Genomic DNA, 20,492 nt, shown 5'->3' with positions numbered 1-20,492 from the left:
GAAGCAGAGCCTCACCAAGGCACCAAATCTTTGACACCTTGATCTTGGACTTCCTTGCCTCCAGAATTGCGACGAATGTTTGTGGTTTAAGCAACCTAGCCTATGGTATTTTTGTTACAGCAGCCTGAACTAATTAAGATAGTCTCCAAATGGACGATGACACTTTCAAAAAAGGATTTTGGATGTCTCTGTTTGTATTATATAGAATAGGATGTATCTAACTTCTAAGCTGTTTTTAATCACAAATATAAATTTTAAATGCAGACTCAAGTAACAGTGTAGTTATAAAGTGCTAATATTTTCTTCATATTTCAATCATTTTTGGTAATATAAACATAAGAAAAATGAGTAAAGAAAAATGAAAGTATCTCATGGCTTCATTTCCTGTTTTCATTACTCATTAAAACTTTGATAAGTGTGGTGAATGAAATACACTACATAATTACAATGCACCAGAGATTCCTTTGGACACCACCTACATTAATTGTAAGGCTATTTTTAAACAAAGTGTGCCAAGTGACTGATGTGAACTTTTTAGATCAACAACCATCTTCCTCTGTAGAATTCTTATCAGAAGACCATAATGACCAAGATAGCCAACACTTACAGAGTGCATAGTATGTGCCAGGCACTGAGCGAGGAGCTTTAGAAAGTGTTATTTTATTTAACTCTTTTGAGGATTCTGTGAGCTAGGTGTAATTATTATCTCCATTTTACACACACAGTACTATATACTTAGCTATGTGTGTGTTTTTCCTATTTTTTTTTAATCTGAAGTATAGTTGATTTATAATATTGCATTAGTTTCAGATGTACAGCAGAGTGATTCAGTTATATATATATATATTATATATATATTTACATTCTTATTCATTACGGGTTACAACAAGCCATTGAATATGGTTCCCTGTGCTATACAGTAGGACCTTGTTTATCTATACTTTACATAGTAGTTTGTTACCTGCCAATCCCAAACTCCCAATTTATCCCTCCCTCCCCATTCTACCTCAGTAACCGTAAGTTTGTTTTCTATGTCTGTGAGTCTTTCTGTTTTGTAAATAAATTTATCTGCGTTTTTTTTTTTCAGATTTCACACATAAGTGATATCATATGATACCTGTCTTTCCCTGTCTGACTGAATTCACTTGGTATGATAATCTCTAGGTCCATCCCTGTTGCTGCAAGTGTATACACACATACAAACACACACACACACACACACACACACACACACACAATGGAATACTACTCAGCCATAAAAATAATGATATAGTGCTGTGTGTTTTCTGAGTGCCTTTTGAGTAGAGGGTTTTAGGCAGGGGACTAAAAGAACTCTGGTAGTTATATATAAGAATTTTAGCATAATAAGAAATTACCTAAGGGACCAATTTTATTTGCAGTGATGGGTACAGTTTGCTGCCACCAAGGGCTCAATGTTATTTTAAAAGTTTCCCTTAACCTATACACAATTGCATTCATAATATACTGTTATTTTATTTCTAAACTTTAAAACTTTTACAGAAAATGGTGTAGTGTTTATGGGTGTATAAAGCATTCTTTCTGGTAATATATGTAAGACTTACTTATTTTAGAAAAATGTAGAGAAGCCCAGATAAGAAAATAAAAGCCCCCAGTTTTGCCAGTGCCCACAAGGAACCACTGACTATTTTGGGATACATTCTCCCAGTTGCTTTTATCCCTGCATATGTAAAGGTATAGGTAAATTCAATTTGAAACATACTCTATAGCTTGGTTTGGTTTTTCTTATTTTTAAAAAATTCACTTAGCAGTATATTAAAACGTTTTCTTATATCATTAAAATTTCCTCCACGTGATTCTAACATAGATTTCCATTATATGGTTATATTCTAATTACTGGACTAATTCCTTATTATTGGATACGTAAGTTGGTAGAGAAAACTTTAAATACAAACTCCTAAAGTCTTACTCATGCTATAGATCTCACATCTTTAATGATTAAAAAATAATAATGTGCCCAGTAAAAAGCTTTGGACTAAATCTTGATTTTTAGGGCTGAGGGCAACCTCAGAGGTGTTTAGTCCATTTTCCTACTTCTAGATAGGAATATATCACTGCCCCAGATATGTTTCTAGAAACTATCTCAAAATTAATGAGAGAAGAAGGTTCCATAACCCTACCCATTGTAGTGTCATAGAGACCTGGTGTCAGGAGCACAGCCTTTGTAGGTAAACAGACCTTAGGACCAAATATCAAATACAAGAGTTTGACCTTTGACTTTGACTTTATTACTCTCTCTTATTTTCAGTTTCTATGAGGATGTCATTGCAGGGCTTCTGGAAGATTCCATAAGCTCATGCACATAGAGTGCCCCACCCAGTGTAGGTGCTGAACATATGCTAGTTCTTGCTTACCCTGTCTTGCTCAAATCTGTAAGTTTCTTGCATTCTGTCTACAGTTAAAAAATACACACATATCAATATTTATGGCACCAGATATACCAAAAAACCATTACTGAGTCCTCTAAACTGCTTCTCCAAACCAAGTAAAACTAGTTCATTTCACTTTTTCTAGAGGCTACTTTCATAATTCTTTAAACACTCAGACCCTCCTAAATTGTGAGCCCTCAAGTTATACAGGATACATTACCCTTGGGCTGGCCCGTGATACAGTTGGTGGGAAATTCCATCATACCTTATATATTATCTTGTGGCCAATCTAGCAAAAATGTGCTGAATTCTTAAGAAATTATGATGTTGTTAACTCAGGTTCCATTTATAGGCCAGCATGGTAAGGACAATTGCTTTTCTGTGCTTATTTCCTGATACTGATTCTTCATCTTGCTTAGAAGCAGTTCTTCCATTGTTTCAAGTTGGTTTCATTAACTTGGATCCATTCTCCAATGTCAGACTTCTTGGTTTTAATCATACGGTTTTCACCTGCACACATACTTCAATCTATTTTTAAGTTACTGATTAAATTTAGAGGCAATGAGTTAATCTGCACCCTCACAGATCAACAAGGAACCATTACACATCTATGCAGTAGAGTGGAGCCGTGACATAGAAATAAAGGCTACCTCTTCTGGAAGCAGTTTTCTTTTAATGGGAGTCCAGTAGCACTGAAACTTTCTTCAGCCTTATGTGTTTCAGCCGATTTTACTATGTCATCTGTGTGGATTATGAGTTTGTAGGCTTCGGCTCTGAAAGCTGTAATTACCAGTGTTTGAAAGACATCTGTAAGGGTGAGGATATGGAGAAGATAAGCCAAAAGCAAGATATATAATTACCACACCCTGTCTTCTTATCAGGAACTCTGGATGTTTAAAGCAAATGAAGACCTTTAAGCAGGCCCTTCTGTCAAGGTGCATCACCAGGTTGCCCTGAATGTAGGGCTTTTTTTTTTTTTTTTGTAGAAAAGAATATTTTATTGAAACAGTTTCTCAATTAACAATGGAGCAAAGTACAATTTGACTCAAACTTGTCCAACCAGCCTCAACTGCTAGTGAAACAACTCAAACATATAGGACGGGGTGGGACCTTTAGGTCTCATTTCTGCCAATGTGGCAAAAAAAAAAAAAAAAGAGGAAAAAAAGACAAGAGACAGACACAACCAGGCTCCCCTCTGCTCTGGGAGCTGAGAAGGCGGCCCTGGCTCCTACTACAGATGGGACCCTGGAGGAAGGATACCCAGACAGGAAGTATCCTCTCTCGCATACACTGTGAGCTCATGGGTCCTTCAAAGACCAAGGACAGAAAAGACCTGTGTTTCTCTATTACCAAGCAATCATATCCCGGACTCTCTTGCTATAAAGGCAGTTTTTATAGTGAGGGAAAAACAGTGGGTCTGGGGTCAGGAGAGCGGATTTTCAGTTCTGAATCTCTTATGTGCTAACTGTGACCCCAACCAAGGCTTCAGGCCTCCATTTTCTCACCTGTAAAGTGGGTATAGTATATGTGTTATAACTACTTCATACAATTGTTGCATATGAGAAAGGTCATATTTATGAAAGAGCTTTAAAAATACTATGAAATTCCTGTACAACTCAGAATATAGAAGAGAAAAGACCATGTGGAGTCACACCATTTCTTTGGAACTTTGAATGTTTCTGTTGTCATCTATGGTTAAATACTGAATATATATCTTTTTAATACTTATCAGTGTGTTGAATGCATAGCTCCACTATGACTTGGAAATATTCAGAAAAATGACAAGATTCCTTGTTATTGAAAATTAATCAAGGAACTAATTCTTTCCAAAGTAAAGGTAGATTAGACCTGACTCACATTACTTTGCTCTGCCTGATTTTCTGAGATTTTCTTTAAGGAAAATTCCTGAAGAGTTTTCTAACAAGTGAGGTGAGATTGGCCCTTGAGGAAGGAAAGGGGGCAGTTAAAGCCATCTTTCCTCAATAACAAGTTGAAGTGCCTTGTTTATTTTATGTGACTAAGTGACACTTGTATAAAGACCTTGCTGAGTAATGGTGCAAAACTGAGCTTTATTTAGAACAGTGTTCTGCCCAAGGTGAGCAATTAAAGCAGGTGTATAAACTAAGTCTGCTTTGGCTTCTCTACGCAAGCCCATGAGTAAGTAGTACTAGAAAGGAAAAACTGTGGGCACAGGGCGTGGCTGGAGGTGGGAAGCCACAGGAAGGAGGGAGAAGCCTCCCTGAAAGAAGGAACTGTGAACGGTGGGAGGGAAACTAACAACTGAAAATTGATCCTGACTATTGATATCAGTATATCAAGTTCATGCAAATTAAGGTGGCATGAGATTTAAAAAAAAAAAAAGTCTTTCTCCATACAGTGTAACAATAACCATCTTATTTTTAAATGTAGCCAGGAAGGGCTGTGTTTGCTCGTATGATCGGGTTTCGGCACTTCCCACACCTAGGGAAGTATCAGCTATTATTGATTTAGCACTAATTTATACCTGATGGTCAGGGCCAACTAGGATAGAGGAAAACTGGTACAAATTAGTGGGGCCCTGTGTTCCCAGAAAGTGGTCTGGGGCCTGATTGTTGTGTATCAATACAAATCATCCTTTCTGGGAGTGAATGGAAAAATTATTTTAAACGGACCTGAATCTACTCTCAGCGGCTCTGCTGCTAGTGGGCTAAAGATCTCCTTTAAGAATGTCAGGAATGGATGAGATCAAGTTACAGTCTTAGATTTTATGTTTAGCTTATTAATCTGGGAGCTAAGCAAACTAGAAGCACAACAGGCTTTAAAATATCTGACTTGCTATTATAGGTAATAACTGTTACCTGGCCCATTCCATTTACCTTTTCCTCAGTGAATTTCTCTATAATAAAGAAGCACCCATAAACTAGTCTTACATTTTCAATATCACCGTAGATTATCTGGAGTCAGAGAATTAGATACCAGGCCTTTGAAAACTGTTTTATTTGGGTAAATTCCATGAATTGATGTCAGTAATCAACAACTCTTTGTATTTGGCTAAACATTGAGGAAATAATTTTGGGCCCACAATTAAATCTGGTGAAATTTTATTAATTTCTAATCCATTGTTTCCTAAATTTGCCTAATCATAAAGATCACCTGGGGAACTTGATAAAAAATTATACAGTCCTATCCTTTCCACTCTCAAAACTGCTGAATTAGACTCTCTAGGGACGAAGCTGAAATCTGTATTTTTAGCAAGGGACCCAAGTACGCCTGATGATCTATGTTTGGAAAACAGTTCTGTGTCATGGTCATACTCCCTCATAATGTCAGAGCTCTTCAAACCCCTGTATTCCCTTCTGACTACCCTTTTCCTCAGTGCAGGCTTTCTTTCTGTTCCATCCCACCTAAGAAATAAGGCACATTGCCACCAACCATTGCGGCCCTCAGCAGCCATGGGTCTCTGCTGCAGTGGCACTGGACAGCATCCACAGTCTTGAGTACGGAGGTGGAGGAAAGTGATGAAGGTGTGGTCGGAAAGTCTTTCCAGAGAATCTGACCCTTCCCTTGACAACCAGTTGTAGATGACTTTGCTACCTCCTCAAATGGCTGTGCCCAACTTCCCTTTGCTCTTTATGAAGATTTTCTTTACCTTCACTCTCTTAACTTTCCTTTTTCTCCGTAATGGGGGGGGGGGGGGGGAACATTGTCCCATTTTGTCAAACTTGTGCTCAAATCCCCTTTGATCAAATCCTCTACTGCCTCCTGGAAACTAAATCTATTAATCTTCCTCCTCCTCATTCAAACTTTGCTCATTTTTTTTTCTTTTTTGGATTCTATTGGTGTATCAATAAACGTTTCTTCCCTATTCTTTCTCAACTAAAGCAACATATACTTTCTTGGACTCTGATGAACCCCAAGACCCCAGTTTACTTCATGCCTTATTTTTACTGTCAGATTCCTCAAGAAGAGAATTCTACATTAGCTGCATTCATTTTCTCACCCTTTTCATCAACCCAACTGTACCCTGGTTTCCACGAAGCCACGTTTATAGACACTATTGGCGTGAAGATTACCAGTGATGAGATCTAATGATTTTTGCTTAGGCCCTAAACTTCTTGCCAATCTAACAGCATTTGACACTGCTGATCGCCACATCCTTTTAAAAACTTTATCAATTAGTGATCATTTCATTATAAGAACAGAAACTTATTCAAGTAACTGAAATAATAAGGGTCAAGGTAACATAACACCACAGAAACTCCCACAGAAAGTGTAATAGGGCTGCACAAGGATTAGAATCAGGAACTAGGAAGCTGTCAGTAACCAATAAAGTTTTAACAAATAATCATTCGGCACCTGCTATATTCTAGGCACTGGCTAAGTGTTAAATGATCAGAAGAGACAAGGTCCCTGCCCTTAGAGACTTTACCATCTAGTGGGGAAGGCTTACATAAGCAAGTCAACAAACGTGTATTGACAACTTGTAATGAGCACTACAGATGAAACAAACTGGCTTCACGATGCATGACTATAGCTTATTAGTGATCTGTGAGGACTCAGAAAGAATACTCTGAAGGCATGGCATTTAAACTGAGACCTGAAGAGGGTGAGGGAACCACTTGGGGGAACTTAGGTTTGGGGCTGTGGAAGGAGTGTTGCAGGCTGAGGCTCCACCTGACAGAAGGCCCTGCAGTGGTGCTTTGGGGGAAAGGAAAGGGGGCTGCTGCAGCTGGAACTTACAAGGTGAAGGGAGAATAGAGCAAGGTTAGGTTGGAGAAGGAGGCAGAAGCCAGAGCAGGCCAGGTCTTTTAAGCCATTTAAAGGAATCTGGATTTCATTGCAAAATAACCAGAAAGAATATGAAAACAAATATATGTACGTTTATGCATGACTAGGACATTATGCTGTACACCAGAAATTGACACATATGTACTGACTATACTTCAATAAAAAAAAATCATCAGAAAACACTGAATTGATTTAACCAGGAAATAACAGGGACCAATATATTTCCAGGTTTGCCCTGACTGGTAAGCAGAAAAAAGATTAAGGGCAGCAAGAGTAGAAGATAGAAGACTAGTTGGCAGCTATAGCAATAGCCCAGGTAAGAGACAACGGCAGTTCGGATTAATGCAGTAGCAGAGGAAATGGGAGAGATATAGAGGGACGAGACATCTATTTATGAGGAGCAAGTGAGAGGACCGGCTGATGCGCTGGAGATGGGGAGGGAAGGAGAGTGAGAAATCAAGACTATTGCCTGGTTGTCTTGTTTAGAATAAATAGGTGGACGGTGGTATCATTTACTGAAGTGGGAAAAAATAAAGACAGAATTTCTTTTTAATAGGGAGGGGAGGGAAGCAGGGATATAGATACTAAGAGTTTAGTTCTATTTCAGGTACACTAATTTCAGACATTCATAGAGACCTGACATGTCATACAGGCAGATGGATAACTGAATACAGAATCTGGAGGAACTGTCTGGGCTGAAGAGATTAATTTGGGAGTTGCTACCATTTTAGAGTATTTAAAGCTATGGGAATGACTGAGATTACCAAGAAGGTGAGTTCAGAGAGAAGAAAAGCAGAGAGAGCCCAGGAGATTAGAGGAGGAAAAACCCTGAAGGACGCTGAACAGCAGTGGTTTAGAGAATTAGAACCAGGCCAACCAACAGAAGAGATTTCTTTCAAGAAGTGGAGCCTGACCAACTGTGTTGAAAAATGGCTAAAAGTTGGAGTTGGATGAGATCCAAGGCACATCCATTGGGTCTGGCAATATGGAGGCTGTTGACAACACTGATTAGCAGTTTTCATGGGCATGGTTAGGGTGGAAGGCAGATTTGAATAGATTGAATAGGAACTGAGAGTTAACTTGTAGACATCTCTCTCAAGAAATGTTGCTGTGAAGGGATCAGAGATTAGGACTGCAGGTGGAAAGGGATAGTGTAAGAATCTTTGTTTTTTAAATGTTAGAGTGGAGCATGTTCATACATATTGAAGATAATCAAGAATTTGATGATACAGAGGAAGGAAATAATTGGAGAAATGAAGTCCCTAAGAAGGTAAAAGCGGGAGAAATTTAAATCACAAATAGAGGAATGGCTATTGATAGGAGAGGAGATAATGTATCACTTGTAACAGAAAGGAAGAAGAGGTAGGTCTAAATGCCAGAAGATTTGTAGATTTGACGGTAGGCATATACTGGAGTTGTAAAGGGTAGGCAGGCTTGGGGATGGTTTTAGAAGATTGAAGAAAAAAAGACAAGACATAATAGTTACTAGGGAAAAATGAACATACTCTGGTCTTTTTCCTGAGTCACCTGTTCTCATTTCTATTTTCTGCAAGACACTTCCTTCTTTTCTTTCAGAGGCACGTTTCCTCTGCTTCTCTGTGTCTGTGACAGAAGATGGCCAACCCAAGCACAAGTTTCTGGGTTTACCCGGTTCACGCCCTCAATAGAATAACATTGTACTTCTTAATTCCAAATTCCCAGGGGAGAAAATTTGATTGGTCCAGCTTCAGTCAGTTATAGAACTCAGGTCAAACCAACTACAGTCAGAAAAACAAGGTCAATTTATACAAACATAGCTGTTAGGCCCAAACCCTCTGTGAGTTGGGGGAGGATTAGGTCTTACACAATGGGACGTGAGGAGCAAGATACCCCATGGGCATACACAAAACATCATCTAAGATGCCAAACTCTGTATTAAGAAGTGTTCCCCTTTTGCCTTCTTTTCTAGTTTTATTTTCTTTGGTTGTTCTTGTGTTGGGTTTTTGTTTTTGGGTTTTTCTGTTTACTTTTCCTCATCCGCTAATGTATAATTTCTCAAAATTTTGTCCTTCATCCTCTTTCTATTTCTGTGCTTTTCTTCCTTGCCACCTTCATTTGTGCCTACCATATGTATATGGATAACCCTCAAATTCATACCTCTGCTCTTCTCAACTATCATTTAAAAACTGCCTTAACTATACTGCCCAAGGCAATCTACAGATTTAATGTGATCCCTATCAAATTACCCAGTACATTTTTCACAGAACTAGAACAAAGAATCCTAAAATTTATATGGAATCTCAAAGACCCAGAATTGCCAAAGCAATACTGAAGAAAAAGAAAGCAGCTGGAGGCATAACCCTCCCAGACTTCAGACAATACTACACAGCTACAGTAATCAAAACAGCATGGTACTGGCAAAAAGAGACATGGATCAATGGAACAGAATAGAGATCCCAGAAATAAACGCACAGACCTAGGGTCAATTAATCTTTGACCAAGGAGACAAGAATATACAATAGAGAAAAGACAGTCTCCTCAGCAAGTGGTGTTGGGAAAACTGGACAGCTGCATGTAAAACAATGAAGTTAGAACACTCCCTCACACCATACACAAAAATGAACTCAAAATGGCTTAAAGACTTAAATATAAGACAAGACATGATAAACCTCCTAGAAAAAAACACTGGCAAACATTCTCTGACATAAATCTTAGCAATGTTCTCCTAGGGCAGTCTACCCAAGTAATAGAAATAAAAGCAAAAGTTAACAATTTGAACCTAATTAAACTTCTAAGCTTTTGAACAGCAAAGGATACTGTAAGTAAAACAAAACAACAACCAATGGAATAGGAGAAAATATTTGCAAATGAAGTGACTGACAGAGGTTTAATCTCCAGAATATATAAACAGCTTATGCAACTTAATACCCCTCAAAAAACAAAAAACCCCCAAACAACCCAATCCAAAAATGGGCAGAAGTAATTTTCCAGTGAAGACATATAAATGGCCAATAAGCACATGGAAAAGTTCTCAATATTACTAATTATTAGAGAAATGCAAATCAGAACTACAACGAGGTATCACCTCATACCAGTCAGAATGGCCATCACTCAAAAGTCCACAAATAATAAATGCTGGAGAGGCTGTGCAGAAAAGGGAACACCCCTACACTGCTGGTGGGAATGTAGTTTGGTGCAGCCATTATGGAAAACAGTATGGAGAGTCCTCAAAAAACTAAATATTGACTTACTATATGATCCAGCAATCCCACTCCTGGGCATATATCCAACAGGAACTCTAATTTGAAAAGATACATGCACCCCAATATTCATAGCAGCACTATTTACAATAGCTAAGACAAGGAAGCAACCCAAATGTCCATCGACAGATGACTGGATAAAGAAGTTGTGGTATATTTATACAATGGAATACTACTCAGCCATAAAAAAAGAATAAAATAATGTCATTTGCAGCAACATGGATGGACTTAGAGATCATCATTCTAAGTGAAGTAAGCCAGAAAGAGAAAGAAAAATATCATATGGTATCACTCATAGGTGGAATCTGAAAAAAAGAAAAAAGAAGAGGAGACTAATGAACTCATCTACAAAACAAATGTCACAGACATAGAAAACAATCTACGGTTACTGGGGGAATGGGAGTGGGAAGGGATAAATTTGGGAGTTTGAGATTTGCAAATGTTGTCCACTTTATATAAAAATAGATAAACACAAATTTCTTCTGTATAGCACAGGGAACTATATTCAATATGTTGTAATAACCTTTAATGAAAAAGAATATGAAGATGAATATATGTATGTATATGCATGACTAGGACATTGTGCTGTACGCCAGAAACCGACACATTGTTACTGATTGTACTTCAATTCAACTAAAAAAAAACTACCCTTTAAAAACTCCAAAACACTTTCTCTCTTTTTTTTCCTTGTATCTATATGGGGTGATAAATGTTAACTAAACTTACTGTGGTAAATCATTTCATATTATAGGTAAATCAAGTCTTTATACCATACACCTTAAATTTATACAGAGCTATATATCAATTATATTTCAATAAAATGAAGGGGAAAAAAGTGTTTCCACTTGAATATGCTCTGGTTCTTTTATTTGTAGCTGAACACATTATATTGTCCTGAACCTACTCCTTCTTTTGGCTCCCTGTTCCTTTTAAAGCCACCACTATCCTCTTAGGCATCCAAGCCCAAAGCTTCAGAGTTGTCTGACCTACTTTCAAGGTCTATCAGCTGAGGAGGAGCACCACTTGCACATTTTCCTTCTCTCCATGTCCTCTATCATCCCCCTAACTCTCATCACCTAAACTCATATGGATTATTCTCAAAGTCCACTGAATCATCTTCCCGTTTGCAGCCTCCATCCAGGTTATAAACTCTTCTTGCATTAATCTTCATAAAGCCCAGCTCCATTCATGCTCTCCCCACCCACTCAAGAATCTTCAACAGCTCCTCCCTTCATACTCAGTAAAGTGCAAGCCTTGCCTGGCAACCTCCATGACATGTTATCCACAGACCAAGACTTAGCTTCCATTAACCATCAGTCAAGGCAGACTGCTCAGTCATCTCCTAACACATCCTGTGCATTCCAGTGACCCAGGCTTCCTCATACTCTTCTTCCTGAAGCCTTTCCTCAAGAGTGATATTTTTCTCCCATCCCTTCCATATTACTTTATTTGTGTCTCTCCTATGGAACTCATGTGTTTAGACATGGTTTTCACCTTTACTGGTAGGCATATCTTCTTGCCTCTGGTAGACTACAATTTACTAAAGTGTGAGAAAGGTACCCCCTACAGAGTATATACAGCAGTATCTGGCACTTAGAAGGCATTTAATAAGTAACTTGAGGAGTTACTAAGACCTGACGCTAATATTGTTGCTGTTAAATCCTCATATGGGCCCATTAGATATATTAATATGAACCTTTTTAATAAATTGCCGAGTAGGACACCAGAAATTGTGGGCTACAAAAAGTTTGAAATAATAAAAAAAAATCTCTAGTTAAGCACTGCTGCTGAATTCATTGCACCTTAACAACAGTCCCTTAACACACTTACATGGTAAAAAGAACAACAACAAAAGCAAAAATAAACAAGCAGAACTACATCTAACTAAAAAACTTTTTGCACAGCAAAAGAAACAATCAACAAAAATGAAACGACAACCTACAGAATAGGATAAATATTTGCAAACCACTTATTTGATAAGAGGTTAATATCCAAAAAATATGAGCAATTCATATACCCAATATCAAAAAAACCAAACAATCCAATTAAAAATGGGCAAAAGATATGAGTAGGTATTTTTTCCAAAGATATTAAAGTGGCCAACAGATATAGGAGAAGGTGCTCAACATCACTAATCAGAGAAATGCAAATTAAAACCACAATGAGATATCACCTCATGCATGTTAGAATAGCCCTTATCAAAAAGACTGTTGCTGGGACTGTAAATTCCACTATGGAATAAGGAAAACAGTATGGAGTTAACTCCAAAACTTGAAAATAGAACAATCATATGATCCAGCAATCCCACTTCTGAGTATGTATCTGAAAAAATGAAATCAGTATCTCAGAGATACGTGCAACCCCCATCTGCACTGCAGCATTATTTACAACAGCTAAGACATGAAAACAACCTAAGGGTTCACCGATGGATGAATGGATAAAGAATATGCAATATATACACACAATGAAATATTATTCAGCCATAAAAAAGAATGAAACCCTGCCATTTGTGTCAACATGGATGAACTGTGAGGGCACTATGATAAGTGAAATAAATCAGATGGGGAAACACAAATACTATATGTTCTCACTTTTATGTGGAATCTAAAAAATCAAAACTCATAGAAACAGAGGACAAGGGCAGGGGGCTGGGGAGTGAGGGAAATGTGTGCAGGTAGTCAAAAAGTATAAACTTCCAGCTACAAGATGAGTAAGTTCTTGAGATATAATGTATAGCATGGTGAATCTAGTTAACGATATTATGTTGTATGTTTGAAACTTGCTAACAGAATAGATTTTAGAAGTTCTCATAATAAAAAAATTTGTAACTACGTGAGGTGATGGATGTATTAAATACCCTTATTGTGTTAATCATTTTGCACTAAATACCTGTATCAAATCAAATCATTACATTACACACCTTAAACACACAATCTTATATGTCAATTACATTTTAATAAAGCTGGGGAAGAGAAACAAAGTCAAATATTTATTATTTATGTGAAATGTTCCTTTCTGCTTAATTATTTTTTCAGTTCCTTTACACAGGTCCCTTGAGAATAGCTGTTCCTCACAGAGATAGGTATCAGCAGATGTCACTCTCTAACTGATGTTCCTCAACTGTCCTCTGTCAATTTAAGTTGGTTATTTTTTTCTGCAAATTTCAACTGCTTTTTCTCTATTACCAATTTCATTTTCCATTTTCAGCCTCTGATGAGCCTCCAAGAGCCATTAGGACTAATATTTTTCCCTTTGCCTGCATAAGGATCTTAATACAAGACATGTTTTCCTTTTGAATGCCAGCCCCAGTGCAAATATCTGTATGGTTTAGAAGAGCCACATGGAACATTTTTCTACTCTGTGGCTATGTCTTTGCAGTGGAGATGTACCTGTTATTACCATATACTCATATATAATACATATTATCATTTTGATGAAAGGCACAGTTTTAGTTCATGGGACAACCCCTGGTTAAAATCTGCTACTCTTTCAACAACACTGAGCAAATATCATCTGCCATGTACCAAGGATTGTTGTGGAGATTCAGCAGTAATAAGACAGCTACAAAGCCTTACCTTCATAGCTTTTATATTCTACATGGACAGAACAGAAAATTACAATATACAATAGGTGGATGGTGATAGGGCTCTGGAAAAAAAAAGGAGGATAGAGAGTAGAGAACACCTAGGGGGTGCTTACAATTTTAAGAAGAGTTTTTAGAAAGCTTTAATCATCAAGGTGATGACATTGGAGTAAAAACTGGGAGGAAATGAGGAAGCAAGTCATGTGGGTGTCTGGTGCAAAAACTTCTTGGGCAGAGGGAACACCTAGTGTAAAGGAGCACGTAGGCTGTCATAAGCAGTAAGGAGTTTTACTATGAGCATCTACCAGAGACAAAAATGCAGGCAAGGCTTTTTTATTGTTGTTGCTATAAAGAACCCACCTACAAGAGAGTTTAATCAGCTTAAGATGAACATCAGTGCAGATCTGTTTAGTGTTCTCTCAGCCATGACCTCATTGCTAATACTGACAGCCTGGACTGCCTCTTAGATTTAGATTGGCCCTAGATGCCCAGTCTGGCAAACCTGGATGAAACTTTAAGAGGGAGATTTTGGTAGCTCTGTAGGCCCACTGGTTCTGTATCTCATTCTTCCCCAACATGGGGCTGCATATTAATCATATATAGTCAGTGAGTCCAAGTTTTAATTTATCTAAAATATAGTATTACCAGATATGAACTAAGAAGTAAGATTAGCTCATGGTAGAATCTTGTCCCATAAACAGCCAAGACATCAGGCTACTGAGAACAAAGGTACTTTCCATGCCACCAAATGCTTTCAATGTTGTCTTCTTTTAGGCAGAACAACAAAGGAAAGAGGTCATTAGTGACATTTATATAGAGTCTCCAGGGATTTTCACACTTATATTCGACAACTAGAGATAACTTGCACTGGGCCTATCTATCAGATAGCCAACATAGCTGGGTAACAATGCTCTTTTAGTCCAGCAAAACGCACTTTCTTCTAAGGGATTTCCAATTTACTGAGCAACATGTCTTCCTAATGTTTCTATTTACACCCTTGGAGCCCATTTCCATCCTCAATAAGAATAAAATATTAAGAACTCAACAAATAGACATTTGAAAGCAGACATGGAGTTTAGTTCATTTTAGCCCACCTTTGATTTGTTTGGAGACTGAATTCCTTACACAAGAAGATCAGTATTTATTTCCTGAGAACAAAGGTTTAAGAGACAACCAAGATATCTTTAGCAAAGAGAAGGTGATTGAATATCCAAATAGATCATGACTTATCAGTAACTGAAAATAGTATCTTAAGATCATACTGGTTCACTGTGTGCGTCATTTAGACTTGTTTTAGGTGTCTGATTTAAGTTGGCTATTGTAGATTTGAACAAACACAGAAAGCCTTGAAAATATGGCTAGGTATGTTGTTTTAGATCCAAATCAAGTATTGATCATTGTTACTGTGGCTTGGTATAAATTTAGAATTATTGTCATCTAATGTGCTGAGGTTGTTTCATACTTATATATAGGAGTGGCCAGAGATAACATATCTATAATGAAACCATGATGTAATCAAACCAACAATTTAGAAATTTGCCAGCATTTTAAAAAACTTAACGAATTTTAAATCTATCAATTTCTGTTCTTGATATTCTGAAAGTCGGAAAGAAGCTATTTATCATTCTTGTTCCTCATGAAGGAATGCAATTTCCTCATTACTGATGAAATCTTTCATTTCAGATGGAAAAAAATACAATAGGTCAATTATACCAAATCTAAGAGTAAAGTTTTTACTATATTTGTAATTAAAATATTCATGTATTCTGGAGAGTAAATACATTTATTTGAATATATAGGAGGACTGAATGAGTTAACACAGAATATGTCTTAGAACAGTGGCTGGCACATGAAGTGTTCAATACATGTTAGCTGTTACTCTAGCATGTAATAAAGTGAGGAACTATTACTAGTCTTAATGGGATGATGTACTGAATGCAACTCCTGCATTATTATAGAAGTGGGTTTTATCCACTTTTTACAGAACCTACTCTGCCTTTTTGTCTAAGGGCACAAGGAAGCAGAGAGGGATGGCTCCTCTAAGTGAAACTGAACTCTGCATTTACTGCCTGAAATCAGAGGAAGCGTGTCAGTGTGGGCAGACACCGAGAGCAGACCAATCTGGCCTCCCACTTCTCTTATTTTATCTCATGGAAACTAATGGAGGGTATGTGATGTAGACCTTTCAATTAATTGTTCCTGTTTACGGTTTAAAACCTTGGTTTACTGTGGGGCAAACTTAGGTTCCTGATAATCATCCAAATTTTTGCATCTCTTCAGTTTCATTGCAGAATAAATTAAATTTACCTCAGTGGACTGTTACGTTTTTTTTTTTTCTCCCACGGGGTCATCTGCTTTTGGGGAAAGATAACAGGGTGCCCTCCAATGATACGTCTAACTGATGGTGTAATGAGGTACAATTCCTTGTCGTCCCCTGCAATTCTGAGTTATTGTTTTGGAACACAAGATTTGATTATCTCTTTTTACTGCGTAACTACAAACGTGAGAATAGCTGTCAAAGTATAGACCCATTGTTCAATTCAGCTCCTACAAACGGCTTCTGATGGCCTTAAGTTCTTTTTTGATTAGTCTACTCCTCACGAAAACTCAGATTAGTGAAATAGAGGGTAAGGGATAGATTTTTCTGGTTCCAACTCTGAAAGATCCCACCAGAACAGGTGTACTTGCAAAGTCAAGTTTGCCTTCAATATCTTTTGTCTCAGTCAAGTTGTGCAATCAGCCCTGGAGAGTGGAGCCCTCACAACCTGCTTCCCCGGCTTGCGCGTGTCTGTGGGTTTCGGGACACGCGCAGAATACACATGGACCTACTCTCCTAGGACAGCCCAATCGAAGTCTCGCTCTCACCTCAAAGGCTGTCAACTCTCACGCCCATTCTTGGGCGCATGGCCCCCTCCTCACTCCCCCACCCCCTCATATCCCGCCTCCAAAGTAGGAGGCCCACTTTCATTGGCAGTTGCTCCTCTCACTCCCAGGCAGAAACCAATCACTCGAATCCAGGCGGAGAGCGGCGGAGCCAATGGGAATGCTCGTTGCGGCAGCTGCCGGTCCCGAAAGCCGGGAGGCGGTGCCGGGGGCGGGGTACGGGTGGGGGGAGTAGTTGCCATTTGGAGTGAAGAACAGGCAGAGACGGAGGCGGCGGTGTTTGCGGTGGAGCGGGCTCAGCGCAGAGCCAGGCGTCTCGAGGCCCTTTCCCCCCTACCCTGGTCCCCAGAGGCAGAGGTCCCGGCCCTCCTTGCAGCTGCCGGGCTCTCCCACGCGTGCAGCCCCGGGAGGCTGCCGGATCCGGGCGGTTGCCCTTCTCCCCTGTCAGCGCGATGCCCGGAGTGGCGGCTCCGGGCTCCTCGCGGCCCCGGCCGTGACCGCCGCACCGAGCTCGGCCGGGCGGTTGGGGCCGTTGGACGTTTGTTTTCGCAGCCTTCCCCTCCCCCCTCGCCGAGGCTGTGGGGGTGAGGGTTGGGAAGGGGGAGCCGAGAGACTCCTCCCCTCCCCGATACCCGCGCCCCTCCCCCTTACACACTCGCACGCACTATCGCGCCGGCTCCCACACGCTCGCGCGCCTCCCGCTCCGCGTCTCCGTGTCGGCCGGCGTCTAGGGCCCGCGGAGCCACCATGTCCACTGCTGCCTCCTCCTCCTCCTCCTCCAGTTCCTCTCAGACCCCTCATCCCCCGCCGCAGAGGATGCGGCGCAGCGCCGCGGGTTCCCCGCCCGCCGCCCCAGTCGCCGGGAGCGGGAACGGTGCGGGCGGCGGCGGCGTGGGCTGCGCCCCAGCTGCGGGAGCCGGCCGGCTGCTGCAGCCCATCCGCGCCACGGTGCCCTACCAGCTCCTGCGGGGCAGCCAGCACAGTCCCACGCGCCCGCCCGCTACCGCCGCTGCCGCCTCCGCCTCCGCCTCGCTGGGCAGCCCCCCGGGGCCCGGTGCGGCCCGCGGCCCCAGCCCGCCCAGCCCGACGCCGCCGCCGGCCGCGGCCCCGACCGAGCAGGCGCCGCGGGCCAAGGGCCGCCCGAGACGGTCCCCCGAGAGCCACCGGAGGAGCAACTCACCTGAGAGACGGAGCCCCGGCTCGCCCGTGTGCAGAGGTAGCGGGCCCAACCCTTCCGTCCTCCCGGGTTGCGTCTCCCCGACGGTGCCCTCCGTGGAAACTTCAGCCTCTCCGGGCTTCTCTTTGCTAGTGCATTAGCGAAGGTGTGAAAGTGGCTTTGGGAATCTCACTTCCCGGCGGTCGCTGCGGCGCTTGGAGGAGCGAACTGCAAAGCAACTTTTATTTGACCCTCCTGCTGCCCCTCAGGTTTTATCTATCACTCGCCTGCATCGAAAGGTTTTTCAGTTTAAGAGCTGATTAGCTCACTCAGGTGTTTGCTGTTTGTAGCGGGGGAAGGAGGAGCTGGGCGAGAAACACTTAAAAGAAACACGCACACAAACTCTCCGGCAGCCGATAAGGTGGTGGTTGTAATCTCTACTGCCTCTTTGTGCTTTCCTACGAAGTTCCCATAACGTATCTGTGCCTACTGGGATTTTTTTTTTTCCTCTCATTTTGGAGGGGTGGTGGCATTGCTTATGATGTAAGGATATCCTGTTGGGTGTGTAGAGGGGACAGTTTTGGATGTGCAACTAAGTGTATCGTGTTTGGTTTGTTTTTTTTTTTTTCGGTCTCCCTCTTTTCTCTACTTTATATAGTCATATGCATCAGGGCAAGTACTGCACTGGAAACAATTTATGCCCAGCTCAAGACTTTGATGGTAAATTTCTAAGGACCTATTTGTGGAGTGTGCTTACTTTTTTTCCTTCCATTTTTAAAGTACACTTAACAGTTGTGTCGAGCTGTTAAAGGATCTCAAGTTTCTTTTTTGTTAGGTGTCAAAGGTAATGGTGAGCTGGTGGATGCTGTGGGCTTCCCTTAATGTTTTGTGTTTTGGTGTAGCTTGGTTTATATCGAGGGACACAGTGCATGATCTAGTTGAGTCCTGGGGGAGAAAAAAAAGATTAGCCACGACAGAGATGTAAGGCTCATAAGGGAGAGTGAAGTAGCTCATATTATTAGATACCAAGCTAGGGCTACAGATGCTGCTGCTGCATTGTGAAGAGAACCCATCATACCGAGTGGAAAAATCTCTGCTTGGAAGGGAAACACTGGAGCTCTGTGCAGTGTTTATGTGGTATGTGGAATTTTTTAAATGGAGTTTTCTTAATGAAGGTCTTAGGCTTGGAGAAAGTGTTGTGTTAGGATAGACTGCAGTTTTGGTGTTTTTGTTTTAATATTTCTGACCTGTAATTAGCATGTTGCTAAGGCCCTTGTTTTCAGACCACTTGATGGTGAGGCAGAGTAGGATGTAGTGCAGCGGTATATGTATGTACAGAAGCACCAAGAAATACATCCTGTAATCTGTATGCACCAGAAGGAATTTGCTCCCCACTCCTCCCCCAGGTCAAGCCAGCTGCTGCAGAAACTGACATCCTCCAGCAAATCCTGAATGAATGAATGAAAACAACGTGATCGCCCTAATAATGACCACAACTGAACACACATCTTTGGCTGTATTTTATAGAAAAGGCCACCATTTTCTAACAGATTAATGCCATATGCAACTCCTTTGCATGTTTTCTAGAACTATATGAAATGAGAGGTAACAGAATGAAAAGAAGGCAGTTACATAAATTTTTGAGTGATTTAGCTTCAACAGTACATAGATTGAGTTTTGGGATTTTCTTTTCGGGACTGATGTAAGAGCCATGAAATAAGAATTGCAGACAGATTGTGTACAGAGGGTTTTGGTGGCAGAGTAAGAGTAGTTTCAGCAATTGCTGCAACAATATAATGGCCATCTAGTACCTCCTCCCCTTTTGTTGATAAACACTAAAATCTTACAACAGATCATAGTACAACTTGTTTTTCTGCATCCTTCAAAAGTCTTAATTGCCTTAGGAATTACAAGGTCCGTCATGAAGTAGTTTTAATGAAATTTGTAATCCGGCTTAAAGTATCCTCTTTGTTGTAGTATGGCACATCCGAGTTTAATGCAATTTTAAAGCAATCATGATGAAAACACTTTTCTGAGTCTGGTTGTGCAGGAGACAGATTTGCATCATCAGACAGCTTGTATTGGGAATGGAAGAGGCCTTTCTGCTGTTTTTAATACCAGGTGGTTTTGTCAGTTTCTTACATTGAAGTGATTTGAATGTAGACTCTTCTGTCCCCAGTTTCCTGATTGTATTACCTTTATGTTACTTTCCACATCCCATCTTGCTCCTCTCTACTCAAATTAAAACTGTACAACTAATCTATTCTGCTTACTAAGCCATTTAAAATTCATACTATGAACAGTTGAACAATTTTTCAAACGATTATCTACTCAGTTTCTTTTAAATTCTGAAAGGTTCTGACTTCAGTGGATTTTAGCCTCCACAGGTCAAGGCTCCTGCTGCTGCCACTGCTGCTGCAGACACTGACATCACTATACTGCATGAATGAAAAACA

The 20,492-nt window shown here is 40.4% G+C and overlaps 1 protein-coding gene and 1 long non-coding RNA gene across 7 annotated transcripts in view; one reads left to right on the top strand and one right to left on the bottom strand.

Annotated features, from left to right (window-relative positions):
* Positions 1-18,199, bottom strand: part of LOC105082574 (uncharacterized) — a 149,363-nt gene extending 131,164 nt beyond the window's left edge. For 3 of the 4 annotated variants that reach the window (XR_012508194.1, XR_012508193.1, XR_012508192.1), the window contains exon 1: positions 18,061-18,199. This is a non-coding gene — a long non-coding RNA (uncharacterized LOC105082574). The remainder of the gene's footprint in view (positions 1-18,060) is intronic. The other variant, XR_012508195.1, reaches the window with a different exon arrangement.
* GLCCI1 (glucocorticoid induced 1) overlaps positions 17,490-20,492 on the top strand; it is an 84,744-nt gene continuing 81,741 nt past the window's right edge. For all 3 annotated transcript variants that reach the window (XM_045508520.2, XM_010972149.3, XM_074367441.1), the window contains exon 1: positions 17,490-18,096. In XM_045508520.2, coding sequence (XP_045364476.2) covers positions 17,628-18,096 — 469 coding nt within the window. In that variant the 5' untranslated portion in view covers positions 17,490-17,627. The remainder of the gene's footprint in view (positions 18,097-20,492) is intronic.

The sequence above is a fragment of the Camelus bactrianus genome, chromosome 7 (assembly GCF_048773025.1).
Source record: "Camelus bactrianus isolate YW-2024 breed Bactrian camel chromosome 7, ASM4877302v1, whole genome shotgun sequence".
Taxonomy (NCBI): domain Eukaryota; kingdom Metazoa; phylum Chordata; class Mammalia; order Artiodactyla; family Camelidae; genus Camelus; species Camelus bactrianus.
This window is presented reverse-complemented; position numbering and strand designations above follow the sequence as displayed.